The sequence below is a fragment of the Tiliqua scincoides genome, chromosome 1 (genome assembly GCF_035046505.1).
Source record: "Tiliqua scincoides isolate rTilSci1 chromosome 1, rTilSci1.hap2, whole genome shotgun sequence".
In the NCBI taxonomy this organism is placed as follows: domain Eukaryota; kingdom Metazoa; phylum Chordata; class Lepidosauria; order Squamata; family Scincidae; genus Tiliqua; species Tiliqua scincoides.
In genome coordinates, this window is record NC_089821.1 from 61825777 (window position 1) to 61850281 (window position 24505).

The window sequence follows — 24505 nt, forward strand, 5'->3', positions numbered from 1 at the left end:
AGGGATTTAGGTAGGGCTGTCAATCAGGCAGTGATTTGCAGTGCAGGAATGGGGATACTATTATTCAAATTTGAGTTGATTAAAGCCTCTTTGGGCTGTAATAAAAAAGATGAGCTGAGTTGTTTAAAAAAAAATCAATTTCACCCTTAAGTTGGCAGCAATAATATTCATTGAACATTTAAGTTTAGTCATCTTAAGTTTTTCTTCCTGTATGAAAGTTGGTCCCCCTGGAGTATCTTTCTGTTTTGCCCTATGGTAGCAGCTTTTGCCAGTCTGGGCTAGCTAACTGGCTTACAGTTTTACAGAGCAGTTCTCAGAGGTGCAGAGCTCTTGTGCAATCTGCGTCCCAGTCTGATGCTAAGCAAACTTCTGGTTGGCTGTTTTGCTGCCAACAGGTTGGGTGGATTGTTGACTTTTTTTCTTAAAGTGTGCAGGTTTCATTTTTCTGTCCTATGCAGGTGGAAAGATGGGAGGTGCAATGATAGCAGGTGGGAGGGACTAGCTCTCTCTAGTGCAGGCCTGGAAGATTGTGATTGGGAGTGGAGAATGGAACAAATCATTAAAGGAGGACATGAAGTGAACAGTGTGTGTGTGAGGGGGAAAGATACCTAACTGGCAAAGCCAGTCTGTTGGACAGTCATGTGATTAATATGGCTACAATCAGGGAATACACAGCAAGGACATACAGAGTGTTTCTCAGAATGTGAAGGTGTCTGCTTGAATCTTGAAGGTCAGAAAGGTAATGCTTTTCTCCTGTACTTTTCCAGTTTGCAGTGTGCTGTTCATGGATAAGCTAAAATGACTATGAAATCGCTCTCTCTTCTGTCTGTGCCATCTGTGCTCTTGGTTTTCTGCTTTGCCACAGGAAGTGAGCAGGAAAGAACTACAGCTTCACCAGGTGAGACTCAAGTAAAAAATGGTGAGATGGTGTGTGTGTGTTTGTGCAATAGATGAGTAGATGCAGATTTCTGGTACCGGGACAGAAGTGTACAGCATGACCCACTGTTTTTCCTTTTTCTGTCTGATCTCCCTGATCTCCTGATCTCCCGCCTGATCTCCCGCCACCAAGCTTTGCAGACCCAGTTGCTTGTCCCAGTAGCTTCTCTTCTATAGAGCAACGATAGGTGTTTCTTTTTGGAAGGGATGCCCTTTATTTGAAGAATATCAGTCATTTTGAGCACATATTTGAAACTTTGATCTGGCAGGCCTACTGTTGATTCTGGCCTAATGGGCTTTCCTAGGCCTTGCTTCTCAGTTCCAGATTATTTTCCTGTTGTGCTTGCTCCTGTTGGCAAGATAAAATTCCTCCATACTTAGCACTTGCTACCTCACTGTAGAGACTGGCTGTTTTGCACTTCCTTAATTTCTCCACTGGTAGACTTTGCTGACTTCCTGCAGATTTCACGTTGGTTCCTTGATTCTTTTAGTAGTCCCACCTTGTCCGTCCAGGAAGGCCACGTTTGTCCTTGTTTCCTGTATTAAATTTGTAATAGAGGGCCAAAAGTGCATCCTGCATACTTTGCTCTGCCCCTTCTAGTCTTGTTCTGGCTTTACACAGCCATCCACAGACTAGCGGGGTTAATGGGTAGCCATGGCCTTTCTTTTCAGGGTAAGTAGTGTGCAGCAAGGTTTCAGTCATTGCATTTCTGACTCACTGAGATGTGCTAATGGTTTGTTTCATGCAACCATTTGTAATGTGTAGGTCCCAAGTGAGGTTAGAGGGAACAGATTGCTTCAGCACAAGACGTCATGGCATTGTCCTGACTGGATAGCTGTGGTTTGTATGTGCAACAATTTGATAGGTTCTCAAAGTTTAATGTAGACAAGGCAATTATAGACTTCAGATGTGTGGCCGGAGGAGTTGTATATCAATTATTATCTGGCATATCCAAATATCTTTACACCTTTCTAGTGATGAGGCCTCTGAAATGTGTGGATGGGTTCAAGAGCAAATTATTTAATTTAACTACTTGGAAAACTGAGAGATTAATGAAAAGGTCACATTCTGCTTGAACTTCCTCATTCCAAGTCACAATAGTAATATGTTATGACAAGTTGTTCCCTCCTGGGGGCACGAGTATGTAACTCTTTCCATTCTGGATCACTGTATGGGTTGGGACCCAAGCCAAACATATTCATGTACCACAAAGTATGCCCAAGCTAAAGGCCCAATCCTATCCAACTTTCCAGTGCTGTTGCTGCCGTGCCAATGGAGTGTGTGCTGCATCCTGTGGGATGGCAGTTACTGAGGCCTCCTTGAGGTAAGGGAATGTTCCTTCACCTCAGGTCTCTGTTGCAGCTGGATATGCACTAGAAAGTTAGGAATTGGGCCCTAAGATAGAGTTTGGAAATGCGTGTTCTGATCAGCCCTGCACTGTGGATCAAAGCACATGCCATACTGTGCCCCAATGTGTGTGGAGCTGTACACCTATATCCAGATGTGCATCCACATTCTGTGCATACGGTTCCTATTCCAGCATCAAAGATAATCTGCAGTAAGTACTTCCATGAATTTAGCTTTCTCACTGGATCAGGAAATTAATACTAATCTTATGGTACAGTAATAACTTCAGAGGCATAGCTGTGTTAGTCTGTAGCAGCAAAAACAACAAAGAGTTTTTAACATGTTTATTGTAGCCTAAACTTTGATGGCGTACTGTCTGCATCAAATCCCTGAAATATAATTCTCAGTAGGCAGGGGTGTGTGTGTGTGTGTGTGTGTATATGCATTGTGCAGAAAGACAAGAATTCTTGTAAAAATCTAAATTTCTCTGTGTTTAAATTTTTTTCTCTGTCCCTGTGTGTGCACAGTATAAACCAGAAACGTTGATGCTAAATATTGTGTTGGTTATTAAGTTATTGCAAGACTCTTGATCAACATTAAAACCTAAGAAGATATTATGTTAGGATGGATAGGGACCCCCCCCCCCAATACAAGGGAAGCGTCCTTAACCTTCTATGAAGTTAATCCAATAGGTTTACATGCAAAGGATATTAAGAACATGCTTGATCAAACCAAAGGCCTATCTACTCCATTATCCTTTTCCCCCCAGTGGCCCACAGGCCGCTTCTGGAAGTGTGTAAGCAGAAGAGAGAGGCTTATTTCTCACCTATGGTTGATCATCTACAGTATTCAGAGGCATACTGCTGTTGAACTCCAAGGTTAGGCATAACCATTGTGACTAGTTAATAGACTGGTCCTTCAAGAATTTGTTCAAGGCCCTGTTCAAGCCATTCAGGATAGTGGCCATTACCCCATCTTGTGGCAATGAATTCCTTAGTTTAATTATGCACTGTGTGAAGAAGTAAGGTACCTCCTTCTGTCAGTCCTAACTCTCCTGCCAGTCCATTTCATGGAATGGTTCCTGGTTCTAGTATTGTGGGGGGAGAGATGTTCTGTCCCCATGGTGTGCATAATTCTGTAAGTCTCAGTCATGACCCCCCTTGCCCTTAATTGCTTTTTTAAAATTGCCCTAAGCATTGTAACCTTTTCTTATAAGAATGATATTTATGTCACAGACTTCTGGGACTGTTAAAGTTCTTATGTTTATTTACTCCTGAGTGTATATTATTGGCTCGTATAGCAGTGTGGGGCCCCATATTTTGATGTTTCTTAGACTTGTGGCTTTCTGAAGTATGGGGTGGATCTTGGGGGCATGTGAGATGTGACATGGAAGTGTCATATTTGGAACCCCTGTTGTGGATTTAAAAAATCAACTCTGTGTGTAATCTAGTGTGGGGTCTTGAGATGTGGATGTATGTGTCTTCCTCCAGTCATGAGATGGCCCTGATCCAAATTTGCACCTAACAGCAACAGAGGGAATGCCCCCACACCAGAGATGAAGGCATAACCCCCTCCCAAAGGGCGGGTATCCATCAAGTTTTGGAATTGGTGATTTAAATTGGGGAATTGTTGCATTAACCCTGTCCTCTCTCTGTGGCCTTGATCGAAAATGCCTCCAACCAGTCTGCTTTTTCAAAAAGAGTAAAAGCTGGGAGTTTCAGTTGTAAAACTCTCACGTAGCATGTAGTTTGACCCTTAAAAAATGGATCTGACCATCCCTGGTGAGTAGTAGAGAAAACTGCACTGGTTGTCTTGAGAGAGTTAAGGATGTGTTGCAGCCAGGATATCAAAATAATGGCTCGCTTTATTTTCTGTCTGGGAATAAGTAATGGCTTATGGGGATGGGGGTGGGTGGGAAGTAATTTTCCATTCAGCCTTGTTGACAGTTCTTTGCAGTGTTTGCTTCTGAAAGGCACACACCTAAGTTCTGATGCCCAAAGCAGCATAAGCCAAGTATGCCAAAGCTGGTTGGAAGCTGAGATAAACCTTATCTTTCTCTGCTGCTCCCTTGAATACAGGCTTTGCATATGTTTGCAGTGTGACAGTGTCAATGCAGTAACCTTCTCGTTCACTGGACCACTGAACAGGGCATAATTTTGGAGTTTTACGCTGAAGAGCATTGTTTGGTAGTTGCCAGTGCAGCAGGCCAACCTAGTCCACCATTCAAAGGTAATGCTTTTGTATGAATGGATCACAGCTTGAAATGGAGTCATCTGGTCTTGGAAACATGTAGGGGTTTATGAATTAATTTGTTGATGATTAATGGGTGTCAGTATCTCCTAAGCCTATTCTTTGTTGTGAGGTTTTAATGTTTCTTCTCGTATTCTGGGGAACTTAATGCAACATGGAACCATTGCGTATTCTCTAAGTGCCTCTCACATCATTAAAATCCCTTCTCACCTTTCTTTTAGTGCCACTTTTGTGTTACCTTTTATTCAGTACTTGTAGCACAATCTCTTGTCCTCATACAGAGTTCTTGGCAGATCAGGTTGTACTTTTACAGGTGAATCCTCTGCTGCAAATGTATAGCATTTTTAAAACTGAAATGGATAAGCACTGCACTACAGGCTTGTTTTCAAGGTATTGTTCAATCACATACCTTGAAAAGGCCTCTGTGACTGCCTCCCCACCACAGGATGCAGTGCATGGCCCATTGATACGGCTACACCAGCACTGGAAAATTGGATAGGATTGGCCCTCACTCTTGTAATGCTGATCTATGGTTTCGCAATGTCTGAACCAGCCCTTGATGTGGAACCACCAATGAGAAGCCTGCAAGGCCACTTGCATGATGCTTTTAAGGCTGGCTTAATCACCAGAATGCTGTACAGTTTCACAGGGAGGTACTTTGCACAGCAGTTAATAATCTAAGTTTATTGTGGCAATTAAATAATGGCAGAAATAATTGGTTCTCCTAGGCTCTCTTACTCTTTTGGGATGTTGTGAAACCAGTTCATCTGTACACATGCTCCGTTTTTTTGTAAGCAGAAGCCTACCATATATATATATTGTTATAAAGAACAGGTTGAAGCTTAGGGTTTAAAAAGAAGATCCTCTATAACTTTTTGTCCTTGTCCAGGGCATGGCCAGGCCCTCTACCCTCCAAATTCATGAATAGAAATTTTTACACATGTGCCATGTTCTCTTTGTAGTCACATTTAGTGGAGCTCTGCACATGCACCTAGCTGACCTTGGAAACTTTCAGAGCTGCTTTGTGCATTGTGCCTTATTCTCAAGTGGGGAAATCCCATGCATGGCCGTATTCCTTGAGTGTGGGCAGACCACCCAATCCCACTATTCCTTTTTAACCACATGAAAAATAATAATAAATAAGAATAATAATACAGGTATTTATATACCGCCTTTCTTGGTCTTTATTTAAGACTTTATTCAAGGCGGTTTACATAGGCAGGCTTATTAAATCCCCGTAGGGATTTTTACAATTTGAAAGAATGTTCTATCTTACAAGAACCACAACATTCAGGTGTTATTTTCTTGATCTGGTTTCACATTCTGGCCTCCATCCTCCCATGCTCAGAGCAGATGGAATAACTCGGCTCAGCTTGTCAGCTGCTTCAAGGTTGCACGGTGCTGGTGGCCTCGAACTGGCGACCTTCGGATGTTATCTTCAGGCAAATGGAGGCTCTACCCTCTAGACCAGACCTCCTGCCCAGCGTTCTGAGGAATGAAAGCAGTGTTCTGAGGAATACTTCCCTTTGTCCCTTCATCTTTCATTAAAAAGTGCAACTGGCTTTACTCCAATTTTAACATTTGTTGTAAATTATGTAGTAGTAGTAATTAAACACAAAACATAATGACGAATAAACAAGTCATATTTGGTTAAAGTCTGTGTAAAAAGCCAGATAGTGAGCCTTTGGCAGAATCCTGGCAAGGAGAGAGAGAACCACACAGTAACAGTGGAGAATTCCATATTTTAGGGGCTGCCACTGTGAAGGCCCCCTCGTGCATTGCCGGCAGCTGAACCTCTACAGATTGCAGGGCATGCAGGAGAGCCTCCTTTCCTGATCTTGGTGGACAGGTGGTCCCAAGCTGTATAGAGCTTTAAAGGTACTAACCAGTGCTTTGAATTATGCTTGGAACCAACTTGGTAACCAGTGCAACTGAAGCAACAATAGTGAGACAAGCTTATGACATCGTGCATGGGTCAGCAACTGGGCAGCTGCATTTTGTACCAGCTAAAGTTTCCAAAGGGTCGTCAAGGGCAGCCTCATTTAGAGCATGCTGCAGTGATCCAACTGTGGTTGGAAGCCACAAAGAGCCTTTGTAAATGGACTTGGAAACCTATGTGAGCATTTTTGTTTGGAGAAGGAACCCAGTGAGAATTAACAGCATTTTGAGAGGAGGTCCTGGTTTTAGCTTAATGCTGTAATGACTGGTGTCCATGGGTCTGAGAGTTTTCCCCACGATGGGGGTGACTGTTCAGGAGCTCTTCATGTAAGCCAAGAAAGAGCAGCACTTCCTCTTGCAGCCTCTCTCTGGAGACCAGTGCAGGGGTGTTTACAGACATGGGCAACAGCTTGTTGACATACTAGTAGGCACCCTGCCCAGTCATAGCAGCAGCTCTGAAATTTGCTGCTTTGGAGCTGTTTTGTTCATTCATAGCTGATGAATAGAAGGGAGCAAAGCATGAAATGAAATTGTGTGGGCAGGTATAATCTGTGTATGGTTCTCTACAGAATAGCCCTGCCCTTGGCAATGCAAATAAGATGCATTTAGGGTTCCTTGAACATAGCCCCATTTTACTTGGTTGGACTTAATTACCTAGCAACTGTAGCCTTAGATACACCAAAACGTAACAGAAATGGGTTGGTGCTCCAATATATCAGTCATTCTCTTACCACACGCTGAACTTCGTATACATAACTTGGCAACTGTTGTGATTGTGTTGATGAAACATGGAGTTTTTTAGCTGACAAAGCATTACATTATTAGTGGTATGTGAACTACTGGATTGCACAAGAGGGTGTTTCTTTGAGCACAAGTGCTACCTGCTGGTGGCAGGGGAGGGCCATATTATAACGAAGAGGGTTTCGTCATCACTGGTATTCGATCAGCAGGTGCCATTTACTTCTAGCAGAAGAGCATGTTAACGCCTATTGCATCTAGTGATCAGCAGCACTGTTACGCCAACAGCTTTGAACAGTAGATGTAGAGAGCATCAGTACTGTACATTCTTCTACAGAATAACTGTTGTGTGTTAACAAAACCACAAGATGTATGACAAATATAAAATATTACTGTCATTGTCAACAGGATTGCCTGACAATCCTGTCAACAGGATTGCCTGTTTGAGAATTTATCTTTTTGTATTACTTGCTTCAGCAGGTTATCTCTTTGAGGATTTTCTCTGCATGCATGCATGTCTATTGAATGGGGGGCAGAGGAATGTGACCAAAAGGTTAATACCGTCATTGCTACTTAAATGAGCAGGATTCATTTCTTGACTTGAACAAGGACTGGTATGGAATCTGTTGCATAGCTGGTTAACCTGTAACTGCCATTATTATCCTGTTGTTACCCATTCATGCACTTGACGCTAAAATCCTTTGTTTTGCTGGTCTTATCTGTCTGGATGATGACAGACACATGCACAGTTCAAGCAGTCAGTATCACTTATGACCTTGTGGAGCATGAATTACTTGGACAAAGCTGTTTGGACTTAATTTTACTCTCCTTGGAAGTATGGGCTAGGGATGGAAGTAGTTGCAGTTTAACTGATGTATAGTACTCTGTTTCTAAGTTTATTTTCTGTTGATCTCCTCAGCTTCTGATTTATCCTGCGTGGACCCAGATCGCTTCTACGATCACACTGTTTGGACCCAGCTAGAGTCTGTTAATCATTTGTTCTGCCCTCTGGATAACCAGAGCCTCCACCTTCTTCAGTCTACCTCAGACTTTAACATTCAGTGGAGCAAAGACTGTCACCTGCTTAATCTCACTAGTTTAGGCCGCCTTCACAGCACACTAAACAACACAACTGCATACCTCACCTTCAGGCCCTTGGATGCCAATGATGCAGGCAACTACACTTGCACTCTGTACTTGAACGGTCAGAAGAACACTTCCTTCACTGTCCAGCTGGTCATGGCAGGTGAGTGCAAGGAGTGGGGACGTTGCTGTACCAAAATTTTCTGCAGGGAAAGAGGAGAAAGTGCTACTACCTGTGCTTTTGGCAGCCCACTCACCACGGCATTTGGTTCTGAATGAGGGATGACAGGAGACATTTTTCTGTTTAGGATAAAAAGACAGATATTTAACTCTCTTGAATCCCTTTGCTGATTTTATACTATCCATAGAATAGGAAAAAGAATGGTAAGGAATGATGCAGTCAAATACTGCATTTTGGTTCAAACAAAATCCTGCTGAACACTGTACTGATATGGAGACACAACTGAGGATGGAAAAAGACCTCTGCCTGAAGAGCCACTGCTAGTCTGAATAGATAATACTGTCCTAAATAGACCAGTGCTTGTTTCAGTATAAGGCAGCTTCATTCATTCCTCTCTGTTCCCCGACTTTCAATTTACGGCTTACTCACAGAGAAAGTTATAAATAACTGTGTGGTGTCAGACTTGCAAACAGTAAAATTAAATCCTCTGCTGAAAAAGTGTACCAGAAGAGTTGGGACAGATATGCCTTCACTTCCATCTTATTTTCTTCTGTGACACATTTAAACCCAAGCCTGTAATCACAAAACAGGATGAAACACTTCCTTGTGGTGATAGCAACATGAATTGGCTGAAAATGGTCTCAGGCAGTCCCAGGAAGCACATGCCTCATTTGGAGATTGAAAAAGGGTTTGGAATGAATTGCTTTTGTTTTTGGACTTTGAAAGCTGCTCTAGCTTGGTTTAGGATTGGCTGTAGTCATTGAAAGGCATATTTGTCTGAGGATATTTGTGCTTGCCTTTTATGAAAGGCACAAAGTCATATTTGTGCTTGCCTTTTATGAAAAAAAGGATTGGATAGGGTATCTACAAACCAGCCTGCTGGAGTTTGTGTTTGTGCCCCCACCCCGTGTTTGTGCCTTGTTGTGTTCTTTGCTACTGCTAATGAGACTTGGTATAATAGCACTCCCCTCATGGTAAGTAGATAATTTATGAGTTATTTGAGATCTTTAGCTTTGTCACATGGGTCCCCCCCAGGAATCCACTTCTAATTCCCTGTGACTCTCCTGTTTTAAAAAAAAAAAAATGTCATGGCATTTGTATAAGAGAGGCTGGGTTGGAGTGTCCATGGTTTTTGTTTGTTTGACAAGTGTTTGTGAACTCTTGCCACCTGACCTGTAGTTGTGTGTGTGTGTGTGTGTGTGTGTGTGAGAGAGAGAGAGCTGTGTTCATTTACTTGGCAAAGTCAGCAGCTTCACTGGCTCGTTCTTGGAAGAATTGATGAGCCTTGGTTTCTTGCTCAGAGATGGACATTGTGCTTGAAGAGAGAATAAAACTAAGACAACTGTATAAAACGCACTCCAGTATGTAGTACAGTGTGGCCTACATAAGAAGGGCCTGCTGCATCAGGCCAAAAGACCATCTAATCCAGCTTCCTGTATCTCACAGTGGCCCATCAGATGCCTCAGGGAGCACACAACAAGAGACCTGCATCCTGGTGCCTACCTGTTCATCTGGCCTAGCTGATGTTGTACCACAAAATCTCTAATCTCTCAGCTGTTACACGTTGAACTTGTTATTTTCCATAGTAAAGCACATATTAAAAACAACAACAAAAAAAAACCTCTTCCCTCCCAATTGTGAAAACTTTTGTATGGATGAATGATCTGATGGCATGACAGATGAAGAGAGAAGAACACTGTGCTGGACTCTGAACAGGTGTTGAGAATAATTAAAGCACTGCCAATTCTTAACAGTGAACATCAAGTCTCCTATATACCACTATTGTATATCATTCTGCTCTGTAGCAATCTTCATTCAGAATTTTTTTTATTGTGGCAAATTCCATGCTTCCTGGAGAATTTGGACATTATGACATGTTTCACTATAGTTCTCATGTAATTTTACATTTGAGAGCAAGAGGTTTTATATAAAAACACACACATTAAATCCACACATTCAACTTCCAAACAGAGGGTTTGGGGTAGGAGGGATTATCAGTCAAACTGCTGCACTTATCAGAATGTCTGCATGCACATGTCTTGGGGCAAAGAGTGACATAACTTATTCTATTCTGTTAATTAGACCCAAAAGGTCAGCATAGAAGCTGCAGAGTGCAAGCTAGCAGTGAAGCACCTTCATTGAAAGTATCTCTTGTAAATAATCTCTCTTCTTCCCACAGATCTTTGCAGCGTGCTTCCCAAATTCATCTCTCCTTTGAGTAATGAGACTCTGGAGCATGATTTGGGAAGCCAGGTAACACTGAACTGTACTGTGCAACTGCCCTTCAGCAAAAATTGTGATTTTGCTCTGCACTGGATGAAAGATGGCAACTGGTTAAACAATGAGACTCGTACTTCCCCCACTCGTTGGTAAGAGGGCTTGCCTGGGAGTTCTTGTGGAATGGAGACAAAGGCTAAATGGGCTACAGAAAATAGACTCAAGAGTGCCTCCAAAACTCTGAAGATATTTTAAAGTCAGGACACTGTAGTCATCCCGGAACAGTATTGTGGTGATAATGGTGCACGGTCTCTTGGAATAAGAGGCAATATCGACTAGCTGTAGCTAATACAAAGGAGTAGCTTTGTGGAAGGTGACTGCATTGGCCGCCCCTTTTCTTTTTAAAAAAATTGTATGCCTCAGCCCCGGAGAAGGGGGCTCTGCAAAAGCTAAAAGGGGGCAGTGGGTGGGAGATATTATTATCTGTGAAAGAGGAGAATATTTAAGCAATAGGACACTTAAAAAATATAAGAAATCCAGCCCCACAACTAACCTTGGCATGGGGCTAGCTGGTGCCCAGGACGGGGTGATGCTGCGATGTCACCCCCAAGCTGCGCCTGCGCATCAACCCCCCCCAAAACTTCTGGAATGGCTTTGATTTGGAGCCTGGGGGCAGGTGGGAACACCATTCTTTGCTGCACTCGCCATGCTGAGCATGCAGGCAGCGAGCGCAGTGTACCCCCTGACACTCAGAAAAACTCCAGAGCACTGCAGGACCAGCTGTCCCCAGCACTGCTGCACCAGCTTTCCCCCTCAAACTGTGCTGCTGCCCACAACAGAATCAATTCTTTGAAAGAAAACATTTGAATCTCCCACAACTGAGCAACCACAGCGCATGTATTTATTTTAAGTATTTGAAAAGGTCCGAAAACTGGGAAGAAAGTCTCCTGAACATGGTGTGTGTGCAGTCATTTTTGTGGCAGAATAAATTAAGACAGATGTTCTGAAATACCATCACTGTTTGCAGGGCAAGGAATCTTAGGAGAGGCTGGATGTAGAGACAGAATATTTACAGTTCATGGCTCATTCCTTAAAAGATTTCAGAGTTTCATAAATTCCAAAGTGAGACAACATAAAACCCCTAGGCTTCTTTTAAGTCAAACTTGAATGCCCTGGTGGTTCTTTTCTATCTTTGCATTTCTTCTAAAGTAATACTAGGTGGACCTTATGCTAACTCAAATCTGTTTGGCTCCCTAGGTTCAATGACAATGAAACAGAGATATTCATCTCCCAAATTTTGGAGGTGAATGTGTCTACTGATGAAAGTTATGGAGATTTTGCCTGCTTGGTTAGAAACAACGCAGCAGTTTTCACATTGCAAAAATCAGGTAGCATTTCTTTGAACTTTATCCTGGGATAGTGGTGCCCCATGAAAAGAATAGCCTCTGTAAAGTTCAAGAAAGATTCTGCTAGGCATCAAAAGTATTCCACATAGATGAAAATTCCACTTGTATTTCTGAAATGAGGGGTGAAGAGAGAACAGTTTTAGGGCAAAAACACCTTGCTTTTTTCAGTCCAGTGCACCTGGACTCTAAAAATTAGTCCTAGAGGATTGTGATTGAAACTGGTTGTGGCTGGCACTGATTGGGCAATACCTATGTGTCATAAAAAAAAAAGAGATTTGTTTTTCTCTGAGAGTAAAATTTTAAACATTTCTTTTTTAATATTAACAAGTCTATGAGAAACATTCATATTCTGCTGTAATTTTTTTGAAGAGAAGGCAGAGTAAGTCTGAGGGTTGAGCCAGTGTTCAGTTTGCTGATACAGCCACCTATCGTTCAAATATTCTTGCTGTGCAGAAGCTCGACTTGCACTGCAGCTGATGAATCTGCTGTCTTCCTTTTGTCAATATTTATGTTTCTCTGCTTGAGTTGTGAAAAAGCTAAATGCTGTGGATTATGTTCTGTAATCGCACTAAAGAGTTGCTCTTTGGTTGGCTGGAATTTCTGCTGTGTGCCCACGTCTTTAACAATGTCATAGGGCCTTGTTCAGATGTGAAATAAGTACATTAAAATGTGTGGCGCAGTAGTAGCGCAGTCTGTGCCTATTGTACACATAAGTAAGTCTCTCTGTGTTCAGTGGCTTATTCCAGCAGATGTATTTAGGATGGAGGTTTCAGACATGGACCAAGGCCAGCTATCTTCAAACAGAAATATATGATTTATATCCATAAAACAATCCTTTTGCTTAGGCCATTGTCTCTGTACTGCTGCTTTCTACAGCAAACATTTTTATTTACATTTACTATCAAAAGACTGCATGCAAACATTGCCTGGATCTGCCTGACCTGAAAGTTTTATACTTGTTTGTTTGTACTGTTTGTTTGTACACTTATACTGCTAAGTAGTTAAGTTCCTCCCCCTTTATGATCTGAGTTGGAATTTATCTCTAGTCCTCTGACCCGAGGCTGTTAGTGCTGGCAGTATATCCAGAGACTATCAAACTTTTTTCCAGCTCTGATGCAGCCCTAAGGTAAAAAATGTTCCCTTACCTTGTAGAGGCCTCCATGACTACCTCTCCACCACAGGATGCAGGGCATGCCCCATTGGCCTGGCTGCATCAGTGCTGGTAGTTTGGATAGGATTGGGCCCGGAATCTCGATGCTGATTTTAGGGACATTTTCCAAGACCAGCCTAGGACTGCATCTTATGTGAAACTGATTGTGGAAAGTTGTCACACGGTGGCGCCAGCAGACAATGGAAATTTTGAGGTCACAGCTTTTCAATCTACTCTGCCCAGGAAACAAGTGAGTTTTTAGACTGCTGCTAGGCAGCATGTTTACTCTTAGTAAGCATGATGCTTGACAATTCCTCTGTCTGGAAGTTGTCTTGGGCCAATGGAGCAATATGAAGTCTGGAGCCTCATTTTTATTTTAAAGCAGCTTCAGGATTAGGTTTTGGATCAGGTGCTTCTGCAAATGGTCCAGTTTAATAGTGTCTGTGTGCAAAACGGTCTTGATGACAGTGCACATGTGCTTGATGGAAGAGATTATCTTGGTTCTGAAATTTGTGAAGAATTTAGTTTGCATCCAGAGGGTCAAATATGGTCAGTGCAAACCAAAAATCTGCAGTGGATTTATTTCTGCACAGCATCTTGTGAATAGGGATATTTAGAAAAGTTAGGAATGACCTAGTAAAGTGTTGGTAGAATAACTTCATCATTGAGTTTCTACTCACCCTATCATTGCCATGGATTCCTGTTGTAATAAGTCTATTAATGTCTTGATGGTCGTAGTTTAGGAGTTGCACTGTTCCTCCTCACCTAATCAGGAGTATATCACATACTAGTGTGCTCTGGAGACCACTGAACAGCCACTCTACCTGTCCTTTTTTCTTTTCTCTACAGACTTGTATGCAGGAATGCCAGGAACTAAGCTCTTCTCTCTCTTTTCCTTTACTGATGTATCATTATTGAAAAATTCCTCTTTATGTTGCAGCAGAGACTGCTGGGCACTTGGGTGCTGTGCTAGCAGCTCTTACTGTCACTGTACTACTGCTACTGATAGCTGTGATGTATGTGAAATGCCGTCTGAATGTGCTGCTCTGGTACCGGAACCGTCATGGAGAGCCGGAGATCAATGGTAAACCTTGGGAAGTGGGCTCTTCTCCTCTTGCTTCAATGCTTTTTTATAGCTGGGAAGGTGTTGGGGAGGTTTGCGTAGTAGAAACCTGGCACTGTAGCCAGACTTCTATAGCTTCCCCATAAGGTGAAGTGGTCAGAGAGTACTATAGAAGTAAAATTACAGCCGTCCTGCCTTTTTTTTTAATGCCCAACATTCTGTGTCATGGAGGTAAGACTGGAGGGGTTTCCTTGGGTTTTAGTTTTTTTTGCATTTTTATAGAGCTTGCAGCAACTGAATAAGGGCCCAATCCTATCCAATTTTCCAGTGCCAGTGCAGTTGTGCCAATGGGACGTGCACTGCATCCTGTGGTGGTAAGGCAGTCACAGAGGCCTCCTCAAGGTATAGGAACATTTGTTCCCTTACCTCGGGGCTGCATTGTGGCTGCACCGGTGCTGGAAAGTTGGATAGGATTAGACCCTAAGGCATCTGCCTCTGAGGAGATTCCAAGCTACAGTATCAGTCACTCCTACCCCAAGGGTGACATTTTTTTTTTTTTAAAGTGGGTTTATAATCTGCCTGCTCAGCAATAGTTGAAAAAGAAAAAAGTGACTAATACATGACATAAAGTCATTTACTGCATTGCCCATCTTGGTACTCTTTTCACAGATGGAAAGCTCTATGATGCCTTTGTGTCTTACGCTAACTCAACAGATGACAGGAAGTTTGTGAACTTTATAGTCAAACCACAGCTGGAGAATCGTCATGGTTATAAGCTCTTCCTTGATGATAAAGACATTCTACCCAACGCAGGTAGAGGGGTCCATATTGCATTTAGTACTTTCCTGGGACGTTCAGGTGTGGTATTGAATGTGAGCTATAGGAAGATGAACTGAAATTGGCTAGACTACATGGAATGAAACCTTTTGGTTTAACTCGCCAATTCGGCACTCTGTTTTTTTTTGTAAGTTTGTTTGTAATGTGATAACTCTGTTGAATGATGCAATTTGAGATGTGGGAGAACAAAAGGTACTTTCACATCCCATAGTTCTTCACTAGAATTGTTGGGGAACCATCTAGCTATTGAACTTAAATAGCTACCAGCTGCATTTCCCACCCATCCCCCACACATGTGCCTGGCACTGTTGGGCACTGGGTTGTATTTGCAGTTTGCACACTTTGTTTATCTTGCATCACCTGAGATATGCCTTTGATAGAAAATGTGCACATGGATTGTTCCTTTTGTTGTCCTGCCAGGTCTGTGGGACTACAAGTTACAGGAGAAACATGGAATTTCCAATAATCAAAGGCCTATCCTTTTGGTTCCTTCCTCATCAAAACCATTGGCACTCATTTTATCAAAAGCAATTAACTGTTGTCTTAGAGGATGTAAACCACTAAAAACTGGAACTGATTCTTTTCTTCAGGGCGTCGTTTCAGAGCTGATGTGGCACTGAATGCTCGATTAAGGAATTGGTCCGGGATCTCAGTGGTAGAGCATATGCTTTGCCCCAATTCAAATCATAGTAACTCCAAGTAGGACTGGGAAAGACATTTGTCTGGAACCCTGGAGGACCCACAGCAAGCCACTACTGAGCTAGATGGACCTATGGTCTGACTTGGCATAAGGCAGTTTCATATGTTCGCTACACTTTTGTATAGGAGACTGGGGAAGTGCTAAAATAGTGGTGGACCTTTTCCGAAAATATATCCTCTTGTCTATCTCTTTCACAGAACCTTCTGCAGATCTGATAATGAATGTTAGCAAGTGCCGACGCCTCATAGTGGTTCTGTCTAATGCATATCTGGAACAGGAATGGTGCAACAATAATTTCAGGTAACTGTAAGGCCACAAGAGAGACTATCAGTGGTTGTACCTTTTTGTCCACAACATACAAAATCACTCTCATATCTGGAAATGAAGTACAGGTGGGGCCTCAATATCCACAGAGGATCTGTTTTCAGACACTCCATCGATACAAAAAACCATGGATAATGAAATCCATGGTTTCGGCCCCTTTAAGCCCTTTGGAGGTGACTGGAGCTGCACTTTGGTCACCTCCAGAGGGCTTTCTGAAACCTGCAGAGGCCATGGATGTCCACCCGTGGCCTCTGTGGGCTTCAGAATGGCTATTTTGGCCAAAAAAAAACCCAAAAAAAATCCAGTTTCCTGAAAGAAAGCCCCCTCCAGGGGCTTCCCCAGGCCTCAAAATGCCTTATAAGGCATAAAAATGTCACTTCCTGTTTCCCTCGGGAAACTGGAAGTTGCGTTTGTTGGCCAAAACAGTCGTTCTGAAGCCCACAAAGGCCTCAGGCTTCAAAAAGCCCTCTAGTCGCCTCCAGAGGACTCAGGTTGGGCCAAGTTGGGCCCAATGCAGCTCCAGGGGACCCACATTGAACCAGATCCATGGACACAGAATCCATGGATATGGAGGGCCCCACCTGTATAGAAGTCCTGAGTTTGGACTTTTCAAGCCACCTCTCAAAGAGGCAAGGCCTTTCCTGCATATTGGTTGGGGCAGGAACAGTTGAATTATAGAGATACAGTATTTGCTTATGACTCACTAAACTGGTTGTCTTGTTTTACAGGGAGGGTCTCTGGAGATTGCTGGAACTATCTCGGAAGCCAACCTTCATTGCCTTTGAGAGCCAGTACCGGGAGATAGCGCATCCAGCTATTAATTTGCTGAAGCAGCATAAGAATGTTGTGACCCTATTGATTTGGCGTGCTGGTTCCATGGTAAATTGTGGGCTGAAACCTCACCACTTCAATTCTGTTTATCAACCTTAGACCGGTACATGAGGCTCTTTAAAGAGCATAGAACTGTAAGGTAGATTCTGTTCAGAGAAGGGCTGTGATGTTCTCTTTAATTCCTTTAATGATCTATGGTGTACTAAGGATATTCAGCTAGTCTTTGGGGCTCAGAAAATAGACTGTAGAATTGTCTCAATTTATTCTTTTTTTGGTCTCATCGTAGCTTCTCATTGGCTACTGTTTCTGCTATTTACCTGGTGACTGGGGAATCTGGTCTTCTCCAGAGCTCTGCTAGTGTGCATCTTAGGTGATACACAAATGTTGCATCTGTATGAATAGAACTGGGCTGACAGCATGCTGGCAGCCCCATGTACTCCCAAGGCACTTGCGGCAACAAATCTGAAAGGAAGCAACCATAAGCGCTACAGAGCAAATAGTCTGCATAGTCCCTTAGCTCTGAGGAAGCAAATAAAAAGTCACAGGGAGGCACCAGAACCTGAAAAATGAGAATTGGTAGCATCCACTTTGATTCACCCAGAGATTGTTTTTGACATGAGGATTGTACAAAGGCAGGTGAAAGTTAGACTGAGGAAAGTTCCTCTCTCCAAAATAGTCTTCTACAGAAGAGCATACTAGTGATTTAGAGACTTAGGATTTATAGGGGTGTGTGTGTGTGTGTGTTCACACATGCTTTTGATCCATGATACTGCCTGCAATTGTACATCAAAATATTTGGTCATGTGGGCCTGAAGGAGCCATCACTTTCAAAATGGGACAAACATCTCCCCTGAGATGAGCAGACGTCGCAGGGAAGATATGAGCTCATTTGCTGCCTCCAGTTCAAGGTGTGTATTTGACACCCTGCTGTTTTCACTGCATACAGGGAACACGTCTGCCGCTTTAACTCCTCCAGGTCTCCAAAATCAGGTTGGAATGTCTGTATTTGCTGCCTTGCTTAGCATCCCTGGTTTTCTCCCAGCACAAACTGCAGGGTGCTCATTTGAGAAGTTCATGCAGCTTTAAAAATTTTTTTCCCTTGGCTTAAAGAGGCTTACACTGGTAAAATCTAGACATCAGTCGTATTTGTGTTGAACTACAAAAGGGCTGCATTCTCTGATGGCCTTCCTCTGCCTAGTTCAGTATACTGTATCCAGCACTATTTTTGTGAAAGTACTTATCATTGTGATCATGGAAGTTGAGTAAGGGAACAAACATTCCCTTATTTTGAGGAGGCCTCAACTCAGTGACACATGTCCCATTGGCACTGCTATGCCAGTGCTGGAAATCACTGACTTTAGGGGTTAGGATTGCGCCCTTTATCTCCTTCAGTTCATAAGTTGTTTGGGAGCAAGACACTGGAGACAGAGAGCACTCATAGGAATGCTGCTGGACCTGCCTACAGACAGATTGCAGCAGGGCTTATGTGTGACCGGTAAGCAAGTAATGAAGGGCTTCTCCTTTCTGTTTGCTGCTTCTAGGTGCCTTCTTCTGATTTCTGGAAGGAACTGTGCCTTGCCCTGCCTCGGAAAGTGTCCTATCAAGGCCTTAGGGGAGACCCCCAAACCCATCTCCAGGAAGACAAAGACCCTATGCTGATACTCCACAGCAGCAACCTGGATTTTCGGGGGGAATCCCATCCTGAAGGAGATGCTGGTAATGGTCCCATTTTCACCTTGCTCTGCCATTGTTTCTTGAAGGGAAGATACTCAACTAAGTCAGTTGGGGTGCTTAGTCTTCTCCCATTCCCCCATGAATAGCACATCAATAAGATGCAGGCCACTGCTGTCAATTCCCTTGACATATACTGCTCAAAAGTGTATTTATTAATGTATCATGTATCATCAACTGAAAGACTCTCAAAGGAAGCTAACAACCAAGTTTAATAAAAAAATAATTAGCTGTAAAATAAAACATTAAATTAAGTTGATGAACTACAGTTGAATTTGTGCACTGCCTTTCTGAACAGAGGTTTTCATGACCTTAAAGCAACTCAATGAGCTGCGCCTCTCTGGGCAGACTTTAACCAAAAGAATGCCACCACAGGAAAGACTCTACTCCTTGCTGCCATAAGGCTTCCCTCCACAGGATCAGTACCTGGATCAGAACCTACTCAAAGATCCTGCAACCTACAGGGTGAGAGGGAGAAGCTAAACAGAAGTGTAATCTCTCATTTCAGATGATTGTCAAGGTGAGAGAATGTTTGGTGACCTTAGAACACTTAAAGCTCTCTTCCAGAGAGATTAATGTGTGGAGAAAGCCCACACATCTTGCTAAGTCAGTGAAGTGTATTTGCTTTCTCCCATTGAGCTTGTCCTGTTTAACACATGGTTGCCTGTCTCTGTGACCTTTGGGCTCATAATGTGTTATGGCTCACTCAATTTAGGCATAGACCAGCTAGAACTAGGTGAGCTCTTGTACACAAGGGCTCTCCTTGCCTCGCCTTTGCCACTCCCTGCCTAAATATCTCACGGAACCATGAGCTGGCTGTGTACTTCCAGTTTGTATTCTCAGGGTTAATTTTCTACTAACGTGGGCAGCAGTCCTCGGGATATGGACTTTGGAGTCAGTCCCACTGAACTTATTTCCAAGTAGACATGCACAGGATCAGCTTGTGGGTTTAGGTAGTCTGGCTAAGAGTGTAGTGATAGTTTTTTGAATTGAGTTGAAAATGAGGTGGCTGTTCATGCCAGTTTTACTTTTAATGCTTTATCACACAGATGAAGTATGTGCGAACAGCCTGGAAAGTAAAGTCTCTGCAATCACTCTTACTTTCTTTCAAAACTGTTCTCTGCCCTCACCCCCTCTTGCTCAGTCAGATCACAATAATGTGAACCTCTTCTTGTACATGCTGCTTCTGTGGCTTCCAAGTGGCAAATCGGGCCCTTCTTTTGGCTCATCTGGAATGATACCCACTTAGCTAACCCTTCATCAGGCAAATGATCTTGGTCTAAATCCAGATGAGAACAGCTCTGCTTTCTTGGGGCCAAACTGCTTAAACCAGTTGCTTTGTTCATTCTCTCCAACCACAGAACAGGGACCAGGATATCATTTCACAGATAATGTGTTGTTATAACCATGAACTGTGCAGTGTAGCTGACTGGGTGCTTATTTTCTATTACATTTTTATCTTGGCCTTCCTTTAAAGAAGCTCAGGGGACATAATTAGGCAAAGAGGCACCTTTTAAAGTGGTGCTTCTCTTGCAGGGGGGAGAGCAACTGTCCCTCTTTGCCCCAAAATGGAATCCTTTCCAGTAGCTGTTGCTGGTGTCTCTTTTCCTTCTCTTTTTAGACTGTGAGCCCTTTAGGATTGGGGAACTATTTATTGATTTATTTTGCTATGTAAACTGCTTTGTGAACTACCATAGATATTCACCTATAAGACGAAAAATTTCTGCCAGTAAAACAAGCTTAGATAATCTCACCTTATCTGTGAGGTCACTCAGGGGTCACGGCTGTTCAGGCAAGTTCCACTAAAAACGCCCAGAGGAGAGCAAGAGGACAATGCAAGATAGAGGGCTATTAGTCTCCACAGCAACCCCTACAGGGCAAGCTGCAGCCAAAGTTAACCTTTTATTCTCTTCCTGAGGAATAAAAGAAAGCCAGGTCTGAAGGCTTCCGTTTAAATCAAGCAAGCCTCCTTCTCTTCAGCAGACCCTTGTGCACTCTCATTCCATTTTGCAAATGTTTGGCAGAGGTCTGGTTTTTTGAACAGCTGGCTGTAATCCTTGTTTCCATTTGAAACAAAGTCCAAGTCTACAATTCAGTGCATCATTACTTAAGAATACCCGTGGAAAACAATGGGATCTATTTCTGAGTAAATAGAGTTGCAACTATGTGTAGCTGCACTTGCTCATGCTCATTCCTTGTTGCTTGTCCCTCCACTGTGAATTGAATTGCACACTCCCAATTATGTGTTGTATGTTGTATGTAGAGTTTCTGGCTTAATATACCAGGCACGCTAAAGAAGGATTTGATTAATGAATGGTGCTACTGGTATATTGTTTATAGTGCACTTATTCTGACAAGGTTCACAAAAAGGTTGTGAAGAGCAAAATCTAAAAAGGTAATAAAAAAAATGTATCTTATGATCTTTTACTATATTTCTAATAAATTAAAGGCTGTACAGTTCTTAAGTAACAATTATTGGTAGGTTATTTTTCAGGATCTGGCCTTGGGTAAAATCAGTCAGAACTATACTCATACCCCCTTAAGTTTAACTCTCAACTTATCCGAGGGTCCAATAGAAAATTCCGTGATTTTTTGGCTCGAAACCTACCCTCATCTGTGAGATTGACTTATACTCAAATATTTATGGTGTTTTATGTTGAAAAGTGGTGTATAAATATTAATTAATGATGTCCCCCACCTTTTTATCTTTCCAGCAGCTCTGTGAGGTAGGAGCAGGATTCAAATCCTTATTTGGCCAGGAATCTCACTGAGCAGCCTTGTCAGTCTCTCAGCCTAAAGATTTCTCAGTGAGATTCATGGCCAAATAGGAATTTGAGTCCTGTTCCTAGTCCAACCCTTTAACCACTATGCCCCACTGGCTCTCAGGTAGGTAGGGGGGAAATCATTGGATTTCCCCCACTAACTAGTTAGTTTCCCCACTAACTGATTGGAGGTGATTTCTTCTGGGTCACCATTCTAAGGGTTTGAAACCAGAATGTGTTTTATGTGCCAAAGGCAGTTTTCCATCCTCAGACCTTGAAATTGAATGGCATGTGGTTAGTTCTCTCTTCCTAAGCTTACTGAATTGCAGCTGTATGGTGGCTCAGTGGGAGGGTAAGTGCACTTGTGGGCATTGGCCCCAAAGGTTTTAGAAAACAGGTCCTGGCAATGGGGAGTCATTAACGTGGGCTGAGCTTGCTGAGCAATACATTTTAATTTTAGTAACAGGAGCAAAATAAGTTCAGTGGTCATAAAAGATTTACGAGTGACTGGCAACAGAAAATTCGGCTTGCTTGTATTCAATGATTTTATTGTCAAGAGAAGAATGGAGTAAATAATGGGTTTGGCTGGGCTTTTCTTTTAGTTGCGACAGCAGCGTTGGGATTATTTTGCTGAAGGCCTGCGTTCAGTGCCATTAACAGGCATTGTTCATTGCATGGTAATGCACTGCACCTTGTGAGGAGCTTTCTTTGACTCCTTACAGCAGCAGGCCGGGATGCTGGAGGCTCCTTGTGCTCTGGCTTGCAAAGGAAATGATCTGTTCTCACACAAAGAGCCTAATTTTTATTTAATATCTAATTTTAATAATTTCTAACTTTTTTGAAGTGGTCTCACTTGAGATGAAGCTGCATGAATCAAAGTGTTTTCACCCAGCTTAGAAGGTGTCTTCGCTCTGCTTTCGCTCCTCAGTTTCTCTGTTGCCTGTTACAGATACACTTCAGTATTACTATGCTGATTGGAGAAGTTTCCGACTTCTGTATCCAAGTGGTGCTTTTTCTCCCAGCATCCAAAAGTGGGCACCGCAATCCTAACTAGCGCTGGTGCAGCCAGACAACCTGGCCTGCACTGTTTCCAGCTCTAGTTGGGAGCCGGCTGGAGCTATATATCCCCTTACCCTGAGTAACACCCAGCCAGCTCTAGGGGCTTCTCGGATCTCTGCCAGCTGTTTAATAGTGGAATAGCCCAGGTAGGGCTGCCTGGTTTGGGAAGAGGGTTACAATATGGAAGAGGAGGCCTCTGCCAATCCCGCCCCTCCCAGGCTGGATTCACCTCCTGTTCCATCCTCCCCCTGCAATAAGGTGTTAGTAAGTTGACACAGGTGTGTGTGTGTGTGTGTGTGTGTGTGTGTGTGTGTGTGTGTGACTCTACAAGTTTTCAAAATCGCTAAAATCAGAGTTTGGAGGAATAATCCCATCATGTTATATATCAATCAATGCGTAATTTCATGCAGAATGCAATGAAACAAACCACATTGAAATATCTGTGTTCTAACAAAAGGTACAGCCAAGAAACCAGTGGGGGCCGGGCGATGGTACATCACCACACCCACCACCTGGGGCGTTGCCCCGCCCACTGCATGGGGTGATGCGCAGGCCTCTCGCACTGGGTGACGTGAATCTTAGTGAAGCCACGGCTTGTGCAGAGTCACAAAGTGCCTTATGGCATGTTTCGACACCTGCCAGTGCTGTGAGTGCATAGGATTGTGCTCTGAATCATTTATTTGCATGATGAGCAAGCTCTCATTGGTTCAGTGCAGCACTGCACAGATAGTGGGGTGCCCATGAACATTATTATATTGTAGTTCAGTTTCACCTGTTCTGCACCCCCCTCCCTAGCACCAGCGGTGGTGGAGAGAATTTGGAAATTTAGTTGCCCCTTTCCAAACAAACACAACTAAGAACCAGAGCAGGTTTTAGAACTGGCTGGGGAGACAGCAGCTACATAAAACATGGAGTCAATCAATTTTTGATTGGCAAACGTGTCTATTTTATGCAATAAACAGAAAGTTACCTGTCAATCACACAGTTCACAAGAATTTAATGGAGAATAAGTCTTTGTAATTAAAGCACTCCTGTGCATGGGACTACAAAGCAAGGAGCTTTGGACACCTGGTATGTTGAATGCCAACTGTACATGCTCAGAATCTCATTTAACATTCTGAGTTAGAGAACTTATTGGAGAAACAATTCTCTATTTCTAATATAACCAAGTGTTGTGAGCTGGACAAACTTGTGTACCAAACTGGAAAATTATAAATTTGTGATCTTAATGTGAATGCTTGTGGGAGCAATAGTGAATTCAGGGCACAATCCTAACCAGGTCTACTCAGAAGTAAGTCCTATTTTGTTCAATGGTGCTCTCAGGAAAGTGTGGTTGGGATTGCAGCCTGACAGCCCAATCCCATCCACACTTTCCTGGGAGTAAGCCCCATTGACTGCAGTGGGATTTACTTCTGAGTAGACATGCTTAGGATTGGGCTCTGAGTTGTTTTAAAGCACTGCAACTGCTTTAGCTGTATTTTTCTCAATCTTCCCTCTTATTTCTCCCCACTGATTGATGCCATCTCCTCCTCCTTATTCCTCAGGAATCCAAGGGACCATCTTCAACCACCTACCTCCTCCTCGAATGAGTGGCCCCGATGGCCCACCACTTGGGTTAATGGAAGAAGTGCAGCTTGGGGAAAACCAAAAGAATGAGATAGATATCTCTGATCTGGGATCTCGCAACTATGGAGCAAGGACAGACTTCTACTGCCTAGTAACAGAAGATGACATGTAAAAGATTCTGGAATTATTCCTATGAAACAAACTGCTTTCAATAGCATGATGTTCCTTAACAAGGATAATCTGCTTGGGTAGTTTCAAAATCCTAAAACAAAAACCCGCAAACAGCCTTCAGTACTGTCATTGTTGCAGGGAGTTTTGGCCAATCCTGGCTATTTTACAGATAATAGTGCCTTACAAAAATATTTATATGGTGAATATCTTTAGT

At 42.9% G+C, this 24505-nt stretch overlaps 1 protein-coding gene across 1 annotated transcript; it reads left to right on the forward strand.

Moving 5' to 3' along the window:
* Nucleotides 1-798: 798 nt before the first annotated feature.
* Nucleotides 799-24292, forward strand: SIGIRR (single Ig and TIR domain containing). Its single transcript, XM_066611169.1, has 10 exons — nucleotides 799-898; nucleotides 8130-8456; nucleotides 10654-10843; nucleotides 11949-12079; nucleotides 14191-14331; nucleotides 14980-15123; nucleotides 16045-16147; nucleotides 16900-17050; nucleotides 18544-18718; nucleotides 24099-24292. The coding sequence occupies exons 1-10, from the start codon at nucleotides 799-801 to the stop codon at nucleotides 24290-24292; spliced, it is 1656 nt and encodes a 551-aa protein (XP_066467266.1).
* Nucleotides 24293-24505: the final 213 nt, after the last annotated feature.